Raw genomic sequence first — 19,296 nt, 5'->3', positions numbered from 1 at the left:
TGGGTTGACTGGGTACCCGAACCAGCAACAATCACGCACACTTGTGAGCACGCAGTCTGTTGACGGAGGGCCTAACAACAGGAAGTTTAGGAGAACCCTTCGCACAACTTTCTCGTACAGAAGGAGCATACTCGTGCATTCAAATACCCTGTCAAAATACCTTAGTCGGTGCCAGTGTACGAAGTAATAGGTAGGCGATGGATTGCTGGTGGAGAAGTATGGTATCATTAGCAGCTCTTCTGGGAAACTCGGCCGAACAGGCCAATGATTGAACGTCGGTTACTATCGAGTGGATGCGGCTAGGGACGATGAAGAACAGCTAGGGCCGGTGAGCTTACGATTGCCTGCCTAAAAAGCTGGGGCATACACCAGCAACATAATGTCCCAGGCTCTTAGCGAGTGGTTGGCAAGCTGCGCATTCAGCTTGGAACAAATGAAAACAAAGCATATGGTAATGGGCTGAACAGACCCAGGACTACAAACTTGATACGATACAGGGAGGATATCCTATTGGTCTCAAGCCGCCCACTTTACTTGTCCGTCGAGCCCTTATCTCTGCTGTCAACATTCTTAACCGCGCTAAGCCCTGCCTCTGCATGGCTGTCGGCGTCAACAGCCTCAATAACCTGAATCTGCTTCTTGGAAAGCCGTCTATCCATGAAAATGAGAACGGTGACCCAAATCATCATTGCAGTGCCAACGACAATCATCGCAATCATTCCTTTCTGTTCAATATGTCAGTTGAGGACTCTTGACGAGACATATTCATGCCTCTGACTACTCACCCTAAATTCGGGTGCATCATCTGCTCGGAAGAAGATGAGCGGCCACCAGGCCTGAAAACAGTTACCCGCCGCGTTCATGCAGGCAATCACGCAAGCCCTAAGAGCAGGGGACTCATTTCGCATGGAGTCATTGGCCCACGCAAAGAATGTCGCTTGAATGCAGTAAATGGACCCCGCCCAGTAGTACGCCCCAAACTTGGCTGTAGTTGACGTAGGCGCCAGGATGATAGCAGCGTTCGCTATGGCCGTGAAAGCGACGTAGTAGCCAGACAGCCACCTCCGGCCCCAGATGTCGGTACTAGTCGCCCACAGCAGAGTACTGACAACACCGACTGCTTGCACGCCTGTCGGGTAATTGTTGCGTTGAAATACAGTGTAATGCTCCGTGGGGTGAGATTGCATGTAAAGGTTGAGGAGGGACTGGTTTGACTGGGACTCAGAGGTGTTGCCGAGTATCCACAAGAAGCAGAAACCGTAGAAATACCACGAATGCAGGATACGGGAGATGAAGGACCAGGTCAGAATCTTCTCTCCCTCCTCGCGAATAGGAACTCGTTCTTGCGCAAGCTTGATCTCCTCTTCGCTGAGGTAAAAGGCTGTTGTAGTACTCGGCGTGTCTGGGAAGAAGAAATAGCCGTAGATAGCAACAGGCAGAGTGATAATTCCGGAAATCTGATGAGTTTCTGTCAGTATCGCTTTCGCCATTGAGGTGTAGAGGTACTGACGATGAACAGCCACTTCCATCCCGGCATTCCATGGAGGCCATTCATGGAGGAGTAGATAGCCGTCTGAAGGAAACCACCAAACATGCCCCCAGCCAAACCACTTGCAGTGAAAAGGCCAGTTCTTTGTCCTAATTCTTTCTTCGTATACCATGATCCGAGGATGTACTGCGTGCCAGCAAAGATGCACGACTCGAAATATCTATAACGATGTAAGTTTAGTTTGTAATTGCATAGGAGTGCTTGCCCGGGAAAAAGTACCCTTGAAAGAAGCGAATCACCATCATATGTTGAGGGGTCTTCGCGACCGCGTTCAGCATGGTGATAATCGCCCATGTCGTGATCATAAACGGGAAGAACCTCTTGGGCTTGAAATAAGTCAAGAGCAAATTATTTGGGACAATGCCGCTGTATCAGACAGCAAATCAGCATGCGTCCCGTGGAAACTCAGGTCGAGAACTTCAGTCAACTGACATAAGGTATGCGGTTGCATAAAGTGTTGTAACTTCCGTGAGCTGGGCACCTTTGAATCCCAAATCCTCCCTCATTCCAGATACGTAAGCCTGTGTAATACTGGCTCTGTCTAAATAGTTCCTTTTTCGTCGGATATTAGCATTTGCCTCATCATATTGTAGAGAGTGATCACTCACATAAAGTAGGCCAAGCAGCAGAAGGTCAGGATGAAGAAGTCCAACTTCAAGACAAGCCGTTTCTCCTGGGGTGTCGATGCACCCTTGAAGTGCTGTCGCAAATCCGAAAACGGCGACATGATGGGTGATCGTGATGCCCTATTGGGCTATTCTTCGGAGAATTGGTGGTGTTGTTCGTTCAGACTGGGTGCATGAGATCGACCCTCCTCGAATTCAGCTGAGTCCGAGGTCTTAAGTAGGTCTCCTATCTCGAGATACAGGGTGTCGTGCGTTATCACCCCAAGACCGTGCCGTCAGTCAATGGTAGACTTATCTTCTTGGCTGGTCTCATGAGAAGCAGGAGATTGTCATGGCACTGGAAAGGGCAATCAGCCGAGGACTCCGATGTTCCTTGGTGCCCCGCCGTCGAAGAGACTCTGCATGCCTGTCACTCGTCAAGACCGAACGAAATCCGGGGTACTGACACAAATAGAATACTCAGACGCAATCACAACGTTGGCAATTTGGCATCAGCTTGGTGTTGACTAGCGTGCATCAATGATAAGCTTGGGAGTTTATGATCACCCAATCACATCAATAAAGTGAGGGAGAAAGAAGTATATCAAGTGGGGCTTCACCGAGAGGAGCTCCTCCCACCAACCCATCCATGTCGACAGTCGCACCGATAATCATGTCGAATCAAAGGACGGAGCCCCGGAAGCTCATGGGGTAAGTGAGATCAGTAATGAGAGAATGAGGCAAAGTAGAGGTCACGGCGGTGTTCTGTCCGTAGTTGTGTCAAATGGTGGTTTTGTTTGTCCAAACTCGGCGGCCCGTTATCTCCAGTATCAACATGTCAAGATTTAAGCTGCAGTCGACAAGAAAACTACTGCTGATGTCACGCGTTGTGGCCGCCTAGGCAAAATCGAGTTAAGACTAAGTGGTAATAGGGGATGAGATTGATCTACGAGCCCGACTTGAGGCCATATGCATTTCGAATGGAATCAAAACACAACCACGTGAATTCAAGCAATAATATATCAAAGAGTGTTTATTATTGCTCGAAAAGTAGCTTTCGGAGATCTCTGCCTTTCTATCCCTCATCAGGCCGCCTCGATGCCATGACGGACAAGTCCGCTCGTTGCGATTATTCACTGTGCCTTAAGCACGGGCACATACACTTCCCTAGCAACGTTGTCAAACTTTCCCAAGCTCTTGTGGCCTTCAGGATCTGGATACTCTCCTGCGAAGAAGTCGGCGTGCTTTCCAGTGTCCATAGGCCGGTCGATATCGTACTCATACCGCTTCCAACCGTGCTTCCGTGCATCGAGATAGTCTACTAACTGTCAGCCAAGATCAATTGAGCTGCCAAGTTTGATTATTTACCAGCCATGCAAAACACTCGATCATCCATGGGCTTGTCGCGGCCAAGACGTTGTAGCAGCGGGGAGTTCTCCAGAGGCTTCAACTCGCGATCATCTGCAGGGCGGGCGAAGTAGATGACTCCAATACGACGCAGGTGTCGCTGGTCCACAGGTGGTTGCACGACACGATGAATGGTCGCCTTGAACAACCCCCCTGTCAAACGCTCCATAGCCTCTCCAAAGTTGATGACAAGACCCTTTGGCTGGTGCTCGACCCAGCGATACTTGCCGTCATTGTGGTCCAGAACTTGGAGTGCGGCGATGGGCTGCGAGAACAAGAACGTCCAAGAGCCCCAGTCGGTGTGTCCGGAGAGGAAGATGTCACGGTACTTTTCACTCTCTTTCTGAGGACGAGGCTCGCACATCATGTATCTGATGTACTCTGTCTTGGAGCCACCGGATGCGTGGGTAGCCTGCACTGCTTCATCGGGAACCTCCAAGATCATGCTCACCAATGTCAACAGCTTTTTGAGGATATTCGTGCGGATAAATTGCATCACCTCCTGGGTCTCTTTCAGGTAAGGTCTCATGATCTCTGGGTGAGGGCGGTTCTTGGGGTCGTGAACAAGGATATTGTAGTGGTCCAGCTGCTTTGGGAAGCCGCCTTTGTGTCCGAGTGGGCCAGCCGGCTTGTAACCAACGTACAGGCCACGAGCGTCTTCTTCGGGGGTGACTGATGGGAGAGTCTGTCAACTATGGACAATATTTTACCGTGGCCAGAGGAATTATTCACCTTCATATGGCGCCTTCTCGTCAGGCGGCAGGGTCATCATGGCGTTCGCAATCTGCATCTGCCGAGCATATACTTCGTCGGATATACCATGGTTGGTAAGAGTCAGGAAGCCATATCCTGTTGCGGCCTCATAGAGCTCTTTCGCAAGTTCTTGTCGGCCAACTGGGTCGTCGAATTTTGCAAGATCGAGATTTACAAGCTTGACATAGTCAACTGCCGGAGATTAGCGATGCTGCTTGACAGAGCAAACGGGTTGAATGAGGCACAGCACTTACGGTTTTCCCTCGAGGGAGACGCTGGGGTGAAGGGAGGGAGAGACATATTTGCACAGGTCTTCAGTCAATTCTTTCGATTATCGTTGGGAGTGATGAGAATCAATTCATTTCTCACGGCACCAAACCTCTTATCTCCATGAAGACTACCAGCTTCTGATATACCCGTCCTTCATCGAAACCCAAGGACTGCATTTGGTCCAAAGGTTACAGGCCGCCACTTGCGCTTGCATGATGCGTCCATCTCGGTGCTCACCTGGTGCTCCTCCGCGTCTGGGGAAGTAGTATCTGTCCATCTGCAAATCGCTGCCATTCTAACACAATCATGTCTAGCGACTACGAAAGCAAGGCGCTCCTCCTGTCAACCACCATACTCGTCACTCCTCCCACAACTCCGCCCAACAGTACCGCTGGGAGGAGCCCATAATTGTCTTCCAGTTGCTTCGCCACACCGGATTGGAAAATGAACCTAGTCAGAGTTACACTAGGGAGGAGCTCCTCCTCGCTCACTCCCTATTATGGGGCCAACGATAAGCAAGGTGTGGAACTGGACAGACGCCCGCTTCAATCGACATCCCAATTCCGGCGCGCTCTAATCCAGGTGCCCTGAGTGGCTTAAATCGAACTTGGCAAGGATGCAGGGGGTCCATCACGGTGTCATTCTCCCGGCCCCTCTTCCGGGTGCGGGGAAGCAATCCTCTCCGCGTTTCCAACCCAACCCCGGCTCGCGTTGAGGCAACCTACGAGATGACGTTCGATTGCCGTTGCGTGGAATCTCTTATCTTTGCCAGGCACTAGCGGTATCATTGCCATCGCGTTGGGCCACGGGGCTATCGTTATCGCCTTCGTCCCCGAACACCGTGTCGTGAATTGTGGTCGAAAGACGGTGAAAACACCATCTATTATCTTGGGAATTGGATCGTGTGAATACATTTGACAAGCCTTTTGATCAAAAGAGACGTGATGCCTGCCGAAAAGATAGTCAAGATGAACAAGGGCGAAAGACCGTTCCAGTGCCCAGCGTGCCCTAGTCGCTTCACCCGACAAGTAATTCAATTCCGCATTGCCGTTGCGATAGCCGATAGAGATGGTGCTGATCTGTCGTAGGAGAACCTGAGTCGCCATACTAGCTCTGGTAAGTGATACGCGTCGCGTGGTATTTTCACTCGTTTGACTGAGTGTCCGAAGTTCATCAAAAATCAAATTTGAGGCCATTCCCATGCCCCCACTGTGAAGTGAGCTTCTCTAGGAGGTATGTGGAGCTCTTATGACCGTCATTCCTTTATTCCGTCCAGCCATCTGCGGACTTGGTCCTCTGGTCGTTGACCTCTTTCAGTGATCTTAGGAAGCGCCATGTACGAAAGTATCACCCTGGATCAGACAGCGGTGCCGAACAGCCTCCGCCTTCCGCGCCGCAAGTCGAAACACTTCCAAATCCTGCGAACAGTGTTGGGCCGACTCGACGCGAGAGCAGCAGCACCCGCGTAAGAAGTCGAGATTCTCATATGTTTGCGCACGATCGACTGACTCATCTAGTCGTCTTCGATATCGCAGTTACTATGTGATCAAGGCATCTCATGGATGTTCAAGCTTCCACAGTTCATCACAGCTTATTTCGAGAATTTTCAACCAATATTTCCGCTAATACACGCGCCTACTTTCGATCTTAGCTCTTCCAGAGAGCCACTACTGCAAGCAATTGCCTGTATTGGTGCGGTCTACCAATCTCCAGACCAAAAGCACGAGTGCAGTGCTGCCTTGTTTGAATCTGGACTGAAAGCATTGGATGTACATGTAAGCTTCACCTAATCAGGTCGCTGCTGGCTTCGCGTAACTGACTTGATATCAATCAGGTCAGGGAGCGTCGATGCTCTAGATTCCAAGAGGTCTGGGTCATGCAAGCCTACTTGCTGTTCGAATACTACGCCATTCATTGCTGTGATGATGGCCGCTTCTCGGTTGCACTTAAGATCCACCGAAAGGTTGTCGATGCCTCACGCCAGTACCAACTACTGCAGGACAGGTTTACTCTTGGATTGGACGAGAGTTTTAACAGTCCCACAAGCATTGACAATATGTCAGCGTACTCTACTGAGTCGGCTTGGCACACCGCGATCCAGAATGAGTCCAGAAAACGGTGAGTACTGTGTATGGGTGGCGATCTCCTGTCTTCCATAGAGCAAGCTGACTAGATGAAGGATCGCATACTGTTTGTACTACCTGGATGCTCAGTTGGCAATATGTTGCAACATGCGACCGCTTCTGGCAGCTCTCGAGATCAAGTACGAATTGCCATGTCGAGATGACATATGGGAAGGAACGACAGCCGAGGACTGGCAGGCTCTAGTCTTCGCCCAGGATGGGTCCTTCAACGAAGAAGAGGATGACGATGCCAATGCTGAACCCCGGCCTGCTCATGGAGATCTTTACGGATGTCTGGCGCGTTTGATGAACCCTGATCCGTCTGCGCGCGGTCGTCCACCAGGTTTACTCTGGCAGTCATCGTTCACATGCTTGGTGGTCATAATCCAGATATTGATGATGACGCGTGATCTGACACTGGCGGGATCTTTCTTATACCACAACATCCGGCCAGGAGAAAGCAAGAACAACTTATCGATTATCTCAGAAGTCAACCGAGCGCCGATAATGCAAGCCCTTGACTCCCTTGCGGATCTGATGCGCAAGCCGAGTCACGACCTTGGAAGTTCTTCCACGAATTCTGCCAGCTGGGACCGCGTCTGGACCATGTGGCATTACGCGGCACTGAGCCTCACTCATCAAGAAGCTCTTCTAACCAGTGGCATCGTCGAGTACAGCTTGCCAAACGCAATCTCGACATGCTGGGAATTGAACAAGCCTCGATCAAAACAGCACCGTGATGTTTATGACGATAGAGATGGTAAGCATGCAGAGGTTATCATCTTCACACCAGCTTTGCTGACATTTTTGTGGCGGGTAGTAACAAGGATCGCAAGTAACATGGAGAACATCCTAATGCTCATGTCTCGTTCATCGAGGAGTTCTATCCCTGGCTCTACGGCCATACCCAATGAGTATGCGACATGCGCAATTATTGAAGATCCGTTCATGACTATGGTGGGCTTCAAAGCCTGTTTGATGGGTTGGCGCCTTGTTCGACTTATGTCACTGACGGTTGCTCAAAGCAACGTCAATATCCCAGGCGCCCGAGTTCCTAGCATCTATGCCGTGACTGCGCAGGTTCTTTTAGGCGGCATTCTGGCAGCCATAAATTCTGATGATAATCCACTCAACATTTCCGAGACGCCGGAGGCGAGATACTTGACATGGGTTGAAGCGAACTTTGCAAGTCAAAGGTTTTGGCCCTTGGGGAAATGGATCGTCGCAGTTTTCAATGACTGAGAGGGTGGCTCTTTTCTGGACCTGGTTCGGGTGTAGACGTGCAACTTGCATTAACACACAAACATCATTATCCTACATTCTACAGAAGATGCTTGACCTGGCTCATAAAGTCTGTGACTGTCTCTTCGAACGACGTGTACTTCAACCCCTGGAAATCCTTCATCATCGGTTCAGGGTCTACCTGGACATGAGTTTTGACTTCTTGTATGCCGGTCGCAATCTTCTGCGTCAAATTTGGATGAGTGCTCCGAATGGTTTCTGAAGCCTTCTGATATGTGAATGGCTCCGGAGCCACTGGGATGTACCTTTTGCCGCCAGCTTGCGGAGTCGTCAAGGCCATGACATGAATCTCAGCCAAGTCCCTGACATCGATCCAGAAGTTGAACCTGCAGGGAGGCAAGGATCGAGACGGTCCTCCCGTTGCCACCCGCCACAGCATCATGTTAGACTCGTTCAAGGTGTCGTTTGATCGAGGAGGTGTAGCCAACGGTCCAAATATCATGGAAGGACATAATGTGACTAAGTCGAAATGAGGCTTATGCTCTGCGACGAACCTCCAGGCTTCCTGCTCTGCCAATCTCTTGGAGCCACGATATGCGTCCTGCGGTGTTGCATCGGGAGCCACTGCCTCGTCATAGCTGATTGGGTTCCAGTCATTGGCAGTGTATGTCCAAGGGGTCGATTCATCTCGTCCCATATCGAGGACTGCGCCGAATGATGAGGTCAAGACAATGCGCTTGACTGACGAATTTGCCGATGCATCCAGAATTGACCTCACGCCCTTCAGTGCGGGAATGACAAGATCATTCTCGTTGTCCTTTATGTCGTACTTGAGAGGCTATTTGCACGCAAAAGTTTCAGCTTACGGACGATGGCCAACGGGAATTTGGACGGATTCGGAATCCACACTTACACTGGCAACATGGATGACGCCATCAATGTCTTTGACAGCTTCGTCGAAAGCGCCTGGGTCGGTAAGGTCCTCAATAAAGTAGAAGTCCAGCTTTGAGGCGTACTGGACTCTTGCCGATAGGAAAGCGTCTGCCTTTTGTTTTGATCTCGCCACCGCTCTGATTTTGTACCCCTTCCTCAATAGGTTATCTACAACATGGGATCCGACGAGTCCAGTTGCACCAGTTACTAGAATGTAGCTTACAATTATGTCAACAATTGTCTTTTGGGCTCTCGGGTTCCCATTTGATCACTGACTTGAAATCCATCCTTCTCATTCGTACTGATATGGGTCCATACAATCTCGTCCGTTTTATCAAGTGAAGCACACGAACAGGGTTGCGAGTGAGACGCAAAAATGCATTCGCTCGAGTTCGATGATTTTTGAAGACCGCCATAGAACACTGCATCATTTTAACTGAGGCGTTGGCTGCCTTATCGCAGCAGGTCGGTTCGCAAACCACTAAGGGGGCTCCACGCCGTGCAGCGATCCAAGGCGGAGCTCCTCACGACATAGGTCATCGCCATGTCAAGCAGACTGCGAGCACGCCATCCAAGCATATTTCGGGTGCCTTGGTCCGCGAGTTTTGTGTGTAGCATCTTATTCATCGACTTTAATTCGCCTTGGTTCGCGGTTACAGTCAGAGTAGACGGACTGCTCTCCGCCGAGGTGGAGCTCCTCCCCCATGCAACTGTCTAGCCGCGGTGCTCCTCTCAGTGCGATCGGGGATAAGCAGCCGGTCCATCAAAGCGTCGTTCTCAACCAAGACTTCCAGCCGAGTGTCACAGGCTTCAAAACCAAAGAGGCCCTCATTTATGACCGTTAAATCACTAGTGAAATCTTGAACTCATCATTTCTCGTCTTCTCGATCGCACCATATCGAAATCGCCATTCAATCTCACTCCCAAAATGTCTTTCGGCAAGCTGTACACTTACCCGAAGGCGCCACGCTCGACTATGGTGCTCTTCGTTGCAAAGTACAACAAACTCGACGTTGAAATCTGCAACGCATTCCCCATCAAAGTGTATCCGGAGAAGGGAGGTGTCGGCGAGGATTATCTGTCCAAATTTCACACCGGCAAAGTTCCCGCGCTCGAAACCTCTGATGGTTTCGAAGTCTATGAGAGCAACGCTGTTGCTTGGTTTCGTGAGTGGCATGTCGTCTTGTGAAATCAACATGGCACTGACAGTTTAACAGTCGCAAAGCAAGATCCCAACACAAAGCTGTGTGGGTCAAACCTGAAAGAAGAAACAACAGTCATCCGATGGGCTTCTTTCACCAACTATGAGCTCCTGCCGCCAATTATGGCATGGATCCAGCCCATCATCGGTCGAGCACCAACAAGCCCAGAGATTCTCAAGGAACGGGAGGAAGGTTGTGAATTAACTATCCGTGCTATTGAGAAGGAGATCAAGGGCAAGAAGTACCTTGTTGGTGACACACTGACCTTGGCTGACCTTTTCGTGGTTTCCGGTCTTGCCCGAGGCTACCAATATGTACGTTAAAATATCCCTGGAATTGGACTAACACTGACGGTATCGTAGGTTTTCACCAAGAGCTGGGCGGAGAAACACCCAGTCGTACATGAATACTACATGAGCATCAGGAACGATAAAGAAGGGATCTTTGACAGCATTCTGGGGCCTAACATTATTAGAGATGAAGCTGGTGGCACTTATCCTGACTATGATGGGCTTTGATGAGGTTCTCTCTGTCGGCAAATACCACGCATAAAATGACCGTTACAGTGAGAATATCAACTTTCGATGACATAAATACCAATCAAGACAGGCAGCTGTATTTGATTGCATCATGTATTGGCTTTTTCATTTCTACTGCGACCGAATGGAAGCAATGTGCCGTCTGGATTCATGCGCTGGCCTCGCATAACATGCCCAGCACGAGGAGTTTTGTTGTAGTCCCGTAAGCGCCGGCGTCGTCTAGAACTACACACCCGAACATAGAGATAGAAATATCCGCCCAAATATCAAACCTTGTTCGATAGCTTTAACAACTACAAACTTTGAACGGCTGGCTAACATAACTAGACATCCAATTACAATCGCTGAGGTTATCATGTCGTGATATGGTTTCAGTAATGCCGAATAACACGATAATGACAGGTAGCTTAACAGTCGAAATTGCGTAGCCATCGCAGGTTCGGATGCATCCGACAACGGAGAGAGGCTCTCATATGCAGACGCCCGTAGTGCCAGCGACCAATTTCACATCGAGGGTGTCTTTGGACCTTGTTTACTGGAAGCTCATTGGCACAGTGGTCAAAGAGCTAGCTCCAAAGTTGTAGGTCTCAATGAGCGACGATTCTTGATCATAAATTTTTATTCAAGTCTCAAAGGGAAGAAGATGAATGTGAATAGCTTTCTCCCAGACTGTTTTTGCAGACGAATGCACAAAGACAATAAGGGGTATATTAGGGGAGTCATTCTCTCTTTCCCGAGCCAAGCCGAGATGCTCTCGGCTTTTCCTTCTCGGCGGATCCGCGCAATCATGAGAATGGGCTGCTTCTCCTCTAAAGGAGCTCTTTATTCGGCACCAGTCATCGGTTACCCCCTCTCGGCAGTGTCTAGCAACCATTCTGCCTCTGATGCGTCAACAGATTGCCAACTGCGGGAAGTACACGTTCAATCCTGGGATGCTTCAGCTCTTCGGGTAGCTCAGAAGCTTAATCGATTATACTTGATTGGACACAATGCCTCTGAATCAACGTTGGAGAGGGTCATGGAAGAGAACAGTCGGGAGTGGGAAGTTCTCAACGATGGTTATTCGCGCCCATTCTGGGCAGATGATCCCGAGCATGGCGAAGCTTGGTTCGATCTGTAAGACTCCAAAGCTGGCGTCCAACGCAATCTTTGTGATAAATATCAAGACTGATCGATTAGCAGACGCCCACAGGATATTCAAGCCTACACTGAGTACAGCCATCAACTGACTGGCCGACTGTGTTTGCTGTTGAGGTAAGATGACGCCGAAAACAAATGCATGAAATCAACTAACTTGCCCAATGCCAACTTTGACAGTTATGAGTGACTCAATTCCTGTCTAAATCAGGTGTTCTGATTTGTTTGAATTCTTCCATGTGTTCTGAAACTCATTAATATTATGCCAGACTCAGTCGAGCCTCCACAGCTCATGATTCGAGATGGTTGACATGGAGGCATATTCACGAAAAAGACAAGGCTTCTCAATATTGTGATATTACAGCGGATTGTACATCTATATAAATAAGAATGATTTGATAATTGTCCTGCGTTACCAGCCACTGAGACCTCCTCGTATAGGTACAAACGGTGTAAGATGTCTATTAGGGTTCTGACTCATAGTCTCCATTAAACGCCACCCTCCCGGCGCCATCAGTAGGTAAGAATCCCAGTCGATTTGTGAATGGGCGACATAGTTGGCCTCGCTCTCTAAAGAACCACCTAACGGAAAGCATAACACAGCATTAGATCCGTTTGAGGCCTCCTCAACCACAATTCCACTGAACCATATGCTCATCAAGCGTTGACTTTATCCCACCTTCCTCAGTACCCGGCTAGAGAGACCTATCTATGTTATGTTCTACGAAATACGCAGTGTGTATATAGAACATGCTGTCTTTTTAACACTTCAAATGCGCTGATGTAATTTTCATGATACAGACCACAACGCAACTTTCTTAATTACAACCATACAAACAGAAACGTACCTGCACATTTCCCATACCGACCACACTAAAACAACAGTCAAAATGGGATGTTTCCCTTCCCGACAGTTTTGAACACCTACCCCTTACCTTATGCGCTTCTCAACTGCATTATATACACCAAGAACCTTTGTCCAACTCAGTTTCTGCCAGTTGAAAACCAAGTCCTCGGAGTCCTCGCTGGACTGCGGCAGGTCGGTACATACAAGTATACAATCAACGCTCGCAGACACAGGAATGTTCCGTACATTTCCATGACCAGACACTAGATTAAGTAACACCAGTGCCTCCCCGTCTACTGTGAGAACTTTGACTGGAACAACACCCGAGGCCAGCAACGTCTGAATGTCGGGACTGACATCAATTGAGAAGCTATTCTCAACAGAAATCTTGGCGAATACTTTCTGGAATGGGCCAGATGTTCGTAGGATGTGGTGGTACTCAGAAGAGAGTAAGTAAGCGAGCACCTCCTGGTGGCTCAGCTCTGACACGTTAGCCACCTCGCAAACACTTCGGCAAGTAACCTGCCTCTGCAAAAAGTCTCGCCAAGTCCAGTCTGAAACTCTTACGACCTTCGCAACCAGTAAGATAAACCCGCCGAGAAGCCAAGAGAATGCAGTGAAGTTGAAAGGGTCAACCCCCTCGACCCTACTTCCAACGAGCAAGCCACACATAAAACCGCCAACGACTAACACTACAGTCAGACCAAATACAATGTTAACATATTTGGGACATTTAATAACTATCGACGTCTCTTGAATTATCCATTCGTCGGTAATCTTCTTTACCCGCTCTCGGTCTCTCTGTGCTCTCATGTTTGGGCATTCGAACGGGTCGGCATTCATCTGTTGTAGCAAGGAATTCGACGATGAGGAGCTCCTCCAAAGAGGACGATGTCGATGGCTCGCCAGCCAAGACCGGGCCAGTGAAGTTGTCTCGGCGTGTCCTTGTCTTGCGGAAACTTTGGCCGGAATTCCTCCTGGAAAGCTGCCGTGGCTTCGCCCTTCAACTCGGTGCATGCTGAAAAATGCATTTTGCAATACGATTTTCTGATGCGTACCCCAGTGAATATCGACTCGAGAACTAATGCCTCCTAGGTTGTAGGCGAAACCTTTGCCTAGAAGGGGGGATGCGAATGACAAAGGCGTCATTATGACGACGAAGTCAATTATATTTCGTATGTCTTTAACCAGATGTTTGTTTTTCATGTCTACGGTAGCTTGGATACTCGTCTTTCCGCTTCTTTCGATCCAAGGTGCAGTCTTTGACCGTAAGTCTTGAGTATTGGACATGGCTTGTATGGGTGCCTTTCCTCCACGTCCAATTGCCGATGAAAGCTGAGAAGGTGGGGGGAGCGTCTGCGACAATTTCAACCCTACTTCTAACGAGCTCAAAGTCCAATGGATACCAAGGCGATCGGTGGAGCCGCTGATACTGGCCCATCTGTCCTGATAGACTTGTGTGTGTCTGCCCCTGGTTCCCGCCTCGTACACCATGGTACAGATGTCTAGTTTTTTTCGGTCCTCATATAGTGGTCTTTCGGCTCCAAGGTTTCGCAGTACATGCTCAATACATTCTATGAGCCAAGTAGACATTGCGATGTACTCTTTACAGTAGTTGACCACAATCGGCTGTGTAGAAGATGATGGTCTGTCGGAATCGGAATCGGAATCGTAGTCGGAATGATCGTCTTTCGGGATATCAGGTCCGAGCTCCCCGATTTTATGCATAGCGCGAGAGATGGCCATAGGAAGTTGCGTAGCTAAGACCTTGATCTTTGTAGAGATCTTTGCCAAGCATGCAAGAACGATCATCTTCCAATAAGGGCTGGCACTACCGTTCCAGGCAATATGAGCCAGAATAGAAGTGACTTCGTCCACAATGTAGCAGAATTGGTCTTTTTCGAAGACAGTCAATCGATCGGTTGAAATCGTGGTCAGCTTCTCCTCAGCCTCTCCATCTACTGGAGCAAGGTACTCGTCTCTGGAATGGCTTTTTGATCGGCTGTGCAGAGGTATATCAGGAATCTCGCCCCTTATTTGTTGAAACTTCCAGAACATGCTGGGGCCGCGGTGTGGGTTCGGGGACGAATATCCGTGATGTCTCATTACAGCTTCGTCCTCGTAGCTGAACAACCATAAGCTGTAGAGAATTTTATCCGCTACTCTGCCCAACTGTGCAAAGTTTGCGTCGCTGATGTGCCAGGACCTCAGTTTGTTCTCCTCCCCTATGTTCGGCTGCAGACGAGTGATGTCTGATGTTTCGGCAGCACGCTTGAGTCGTTCTATATCAAATCTCCATAGCGTCTCATGCCGCTCCTCGTCCACACCACAGTTCTTGATTCGGCCAAAAGGTGGCACGCCTTCATCAGTATTAAGGCCATCTTCGAGTACCACGGAGCCCCTTTCCGTGCTCCTAGGCGCAAGAGGCTTGCCGAGGCAGTATCGCATGATTCGATCAGAACTAGCTCCTCCCACATGATTTAAAGATGCGCCTGGTCGTCTACCAGCATGGAATGTTGTCGACATGGTTGTCAGTGAAGTGCAGCAGAATACTTCATTGGATTTCGATCCGCGTTGCGTGAGTGATGTTGGAATGTCTCAGGATTTGTTTTTCTCTGGTATGGAAGGCTGAGGAAATAAGTCAGCGCTTCTTGTGGGCTTACAAATGCAGATGTTGGTTACACTTGATTATGTTTAACCCCTCACCGAAACCAAAATAGGTCAAATGCATTGCTGCCTAAAGAATTACACCAATCGTAGTCAATGATCGTTCTGCGGTCATCTGGGGTGCGTCAGCACCATCTACCCTTGGTTCTCTCAAGCTCCAGAACCGCATCACTCGAAGCTACATACATGACTCTTGAATTATTAGTCGCTCTCCACGATCGCCCAACAAAACAGCAGATAAACCATGGCCTCTAAACAGCTATATGAGGACTTCTACTATCTCTTAGAGTCCCCAGAACACCAAGAACTCTCTGCTCCTGAGATTGGTAATTCCCCGCGCGACCCTGACTCTTCTCCGCCGCTCAGGGATGCACCAGGCAAGGAAGCGACTGGCCCGAGGTTGCAGGACGACGACCAGAGTTCCCAAATTTGCATTGATTTATTTACCAAATTCAACATCGATCCATATCCCATGGGCTCTATCCCTGGATTGGATTATAGCACCGCTCACCTTTTGGTGCGGTCTGAATTGGAACAGATTCTCTTCAGCGACGAATTACCTAGGCGCACCAAACATGAACTCGAAGACCGCCTTAGCTATTACATGCGTTGCGGAGGAGCTTTCGGCTCAAGAATGTCTCGTGAAGAGGCTGTAGCCACTCAGGACACGCTACTTCTCAAGGGCAGCGTAACATTCGCGGACCTCCCGAAGATATTCTTGATAGGTGACATCGTTTACACGGCTGATCCGACTCCTCTCAAGGATACTCTCTTTGAGCAATGTTGGGTGGCCGTGGACTGTGAGCTTGTTACAGCAAACATACAAAAAGACTTTCTCGTAAGCGTTAAGAAATGGGGGTTCGATGCCAAGAGCGACAACGGCTGGTATCTAGAATCTGCCGAAGTCATGATCTACGGGTACAAAGGCGAAAAGAGCATCCAATTGGCTGACATTGGGGTTGTCCCGTTGAAGAGCCTTCCTGCCGAAGAGCAGCGGACGCTTTCAGACAGAATGATTGCGCGAGGGAGACTGTACCTCGAGATGTCGCAAATCAAGATTGGATGTTGGGATTATAATGGACCGTCCTGCTGTGAACCACATTATGGTACCCAGCGTTTGCGAAAACCCCAGGAATCATCCTTCAACAAGCTGAGCCCCTGGATGCGGTGGAATAGCGTTGTGAGTGTCCTGTCGTTGTGCCTAAGGTGTATTGTTCACGGCGACCGTGAGAGCTAACTTCAGCTTCTACAGACTTGTGAAAGAGTCGTTATGAACAATGTGATGTCAAGAATCCCCATTGCATCGTCCCCTTCGATACCAAGTCGTGTTGGTCCCAGGAGCAGCATGAGCAAAGATTGCGATAAGATGTTCTTAATCTGTTCGGGGGCCGTGTTGGTTAGAACTTTACCTGACTTCGCGGGGGTATCAGTCTTCATCGATAACCTCACGCCAGTGCAATGGAAAGATTGCGAACTGAACCAGGATGTCTCGAGCATCATAGCCGGCCTTTCTCTCCCCCGACCTGATCGATCAGAAATGGAACTGTCGCAATGCGACTGTCAGCCAAACGGAAAAGTTGTCATTGTACGGAACAGCATGCCTTTCATGCCGCCCACAATTGCAGGTATGTCCCCTTGAATACTGACACATTCCTTGAGGATCATTTTGAACTAAGCAACAGTCGGTTTTACACAGCTGTGGCAGAGAATGCGAAGCGTCCTCTCATTCGGCTTGATTTGTTAGACATCATACATCCTGATGACGATTTCATAGAACACTTACAGCAGATCTTCGAAGAGGTGCAGCAAATTGGAGCATATTTGTATCTCCAGAACTTTGCATCATTGGTAGCAAAGCATTCATGCAAGGATCGCAAGGGTTGCGTTGAGATTCGCCGTAGGTTTCTTTCCGACTTCTGAGGCCACACAGAATGTACTAAAGGCAGCTCTCTCATTGATCCGTCACGCAGGTTTCCTCTCCCTAATGAGATCATTCCATGGCGCTGTCTTGATTTCTCTTTCAAGGCAAGATGAGACGGATCCGCTTTTCGACATGATGGCCCCTATTGAGCTTATGCTCCAAGGTTCTGAGGATGCTTCGACAGCCACAAGACGTCACATTTTTCATTTCGACGGAGAGAAACCGACGTGGGGTGGTGCTGAGACTAAGCGTCCTGGAAGAAATATGCGGTCTAGAAGTAGATCGCTCTCACGGGATGGGGAACTTCTTGCCCCGCGCCCGCGCCGCCTTGAATGAACAATCGGGTCTGTGTTGAATAAGAGGCGCTGAGGCAATACCAAGTTGTTTTCTGTACTTACAGGGGTCAGAAGAGATGGAGACGTGATATTTCCTTTTCAGAAGTACCGCTACTGTTTAAATGGTACGGTGCTGAAGATATCTTCTCGTTAAATAGATGCAGGGTGCATAGAGGAGATGAATTATGTTTAGGCGACTGGGTGTCCGTTCCGTTTTCCCAGCAACTTCAGGTGCAATTATATATTGCATAATCATAGGTATGTATATCTGATAAGACCGCCTAATTTTCCTATATCTGCGCTGCCAATTTGCTACATTATCTGCGCACCGAAGTACTCATGTTACAGACAATAGTAGAAGACATCAAAGAAATAGAGGTACTGCAGAGGACAGATTATCCCTTTAAGTGCAGAAAATAGCTCAAAACTATACTAAGATCGGTATAATTAGTTATTAACAGGGGCCTAAAATGCTACTATATTTTCTGAAACTCTAGCATAAATTAGCTATAACGCAGCTAATAAAAAAAAAGAGATATTCCTATATAGATCGTTATAGCAATTATTTTTTTAGGTTTTATTTTAGTTACTAATTAGTATTTAATTTTTAATTAACTATAGAAATAAAAATAAAGTATTTTATAGCTTAAGCTATAATCTTATTAATTAACCATATTAATCTTTTTTAACTTACCCTTATTACTTCTAATTAATTAGAGGCTAAGGATTCTATTTAGTATATTTTTAGCTAGTTATAGATTTTTTAATCTAATATAGCTTAAGTTAATTTAGCCTTCTAACTATACCTCTCTATAATATAATTTTTAACCTACTTATATTACCTCTTAACGATATTAATAATAACCTTATAAGTAATAAAGTTAACCTAACTATTAATAATATATCTAATAAAGATAAAGGTATATAAATTTTCTATTTTTTTCCCTATTTTTTTTATACCTAAAGCTAAATTTAACTTAAAACTAACTTTATTATAAGATATATCGCTAAATAACCCCTCCTCCTTATAAGCTTTATAGGGCGCTAAAAATCATAACTTTTTTAGCTTTATACCTATATTATAGTACTTCCTAAAAGACTAGCTAAGTAGTAATATCTCTAAGGAGTACTATTATTTAGCCTTCTTAAAACTATACCTTACTAACTATATACTTATATTTTCTCTCTTATTTAGTAAGATTACCCTTAAGATCTTCTTATACTTCCTACCTCTTAAGGAAGTAGCTAAGTAAGCTAAATAGACTAATCTATACCTCTAGTAGTATTAAATTAGTAATAGTAGTTCTTATTAAAGCTTAAAGTAGAAGACCTTATAGTTTAATAATAACTTTACTACTAGCTCTACTAAAGTTTATATCTTTTTTACTACCTTAATCTATATAATAATTTACTCTAAGCTTAAAATTAACTACTACTAGTTAACTAATACTTAGTAGCCTATTTATAATATTAATACCTACCTTATAAGAGACTATTTCTATATAATTTATTAGAATTTTTAACTATAAGACCTAGAGGTACTAATACTACTATAAGGCGTATAGTAAAAGATTAAGCCTTAATTAACCCTAATCTAAAAGATATTAATTTTATTAGCACAGGTATAAGCGTATTCAGGGGCGTAGTATATACGCCTATATAGTATAGGGTTATAGATAGGCTTATGTTATGATAAAAGGTGATAATCCTGAGCATTTATAGGCATTTAATCGTATAGATAATAATAAGGGAATCGATATATTATG

The 19,296-nt window shown here is 47.3% G+C and overlaps 6 protein-coding genes across 6 annotated transcripts in view; 3 read left to right on the top strand and 3 right to left on the bottom strand.

Annotated features, from left to right (window-relative positions):
* Nucleotides 1-530: 530 nt before the first annotated feature.
* Nucleotides 531-2,276, bottom strand: GCG54_00013646 (Pantothenate transporter FEN2; the record flags this gene model as incomplete). Its single annotated transcript, XM_045413497.1, has 6 exons — nucleotides 531-725; nucleotides 786-1,457; nucleotides 1,511-1,709; nucleotides 1,769-1,915; nucleotides 1,982-2,101; nucleotides 2,158-2,276. 6 exons carry the CDS (start codon nucleotides 2,274-2,276, stop codon nucleotides 531-533), a joined length of 1,452 nt encoding a protein of 483 aa, XP_045265131.1.
* A 1,011-nt stretch (nucleotides 2,277-3,287) lies between these two features.
* On the bottom strand, nucleotides 3,288-4,614 carry GCG54_00013645 (putative iron/ascorbate oxidoreductase; the record flags this gene model as incomplete). The annotated part of the gene is made up of 4 exons (XM_045413496.1): nucleotides 3,288-3,472; nucleotides 3,523-4,233; nucleotides 4,294-4,506; nucleotides 4,569-4,614. The coding sequence occupies 4 exons, from the start codon at nucleotides 4,612-4,614 to the stop codon at nucleotides 3,288-3,290; spliced, it is 1,155 nt and encodes a 384-aa protein (XP_045265130.1).
* Nucleotides 4,615-5,552: 938 nt separating this feature from the next.
* On the top strand, nucleotides 5,553-7,949 carry GCG54_00013644 (uncharacterized protein; the record flags this gene model as incomplete). Its single annotated transcript, XM_045413495.1, has 6 exons — nucleotides 5,553-5,612; nucleotides 5,673-5,700; nucleotides 5,946-6,049; nucleotides 6,102-6,359; nucleotides 6,419-6,702; nucleotides 6,764-7,949. 6 exons carry the CDS (start codon nucleotides 5,553-5,555, stop codon nucleotides 7,947-7,949), a joined length of 1,920 nt encoding a protein of 639 aa, XP_045265129.1.
* A 79-nt stretch (nucleotides 7,950-8,028) lies between these two features.
* On the bottom strand, nucleotides 8,029-9,169 carry GCG54_00013643 (putative uncharacterized oxidoreductase; the record flags this gene model as incomplete). Its single annotated transcript, XM_045413494.1, has 3 exons — nucleotides 8,029-8,787; nucleotides 8,863-9,100; nucleotides 9,159-9,169. The coding sequence occupies 3 exons, from the start codon at nucleotides 9,167-9,169 to the stop codon at nucleotides 8,029-8,031; spliced, it is 1,008 nt and encodes a 335-aa protein (XP_045265128.1).
* Nucleotides 9,170-9,810: 641 nt separating this feature from the next.
* Nucleotides 9,811-10,602, top strand: GCG54_00013642 (putative sterigmatocystin biosynthesis protein stcT; the record flags this gene model as incomplete). Its single annotated transcript, XM_045413493.1, has 3 exons — nucleotides 9,811-10,048; nucleotides 10,100-10,398; nucleotides 10,447-10,602. 3 exons carry the CDS (start codon nucleotides 9,811-9,813, stop codon nucleotides 10,600-10,602), a joined length of 693 nt encoding a protein of 230 aa, XP_045265127.1.
* Nucleotides 10,603-15,518: 4,916 nt separating this feature from the next.
* The window catches only part of GCG54_00013641 (uncharacterized protein), a gene marked incomplete at both ends in the record, with an annotated part of 7,289 nt that continues 3,511 nt past the window's right edge, over nucleotides 15,519-19,296 (top strand). Inside the window, one exon of the mRNA XM_045413492.1 lies at nucleotides 15,519-16,338. Within this exon, the coding sequence (XP_045265126.1) occupies nucleotides 15,519-16,338 (820 nt within the window). The remainder of the gene's footprint in view (nucleotides 16,339-19,296) is intronic.

Source organism: Colletotrichum gloeosporioides (assembly GCF_011800055.1).
Source record: "Colletotrichum gloeosporioides strain Lc1 chromosome Unknown consensus_38, whole genome shotgun sequence".
NCBI classification, from domain to species: domain Eukaryota; kingdom Fungi; phylum Ascomycota; class Sordariomycetes; order Glomerellales; family Glomerellaceae; genus Colletotrichum; species Colletotrichum gloeosporioides.
Note: the sequence above shows the minus strand (reverse complement) of the source record. Positions and strands in the feature narration are given on the sequence as shown.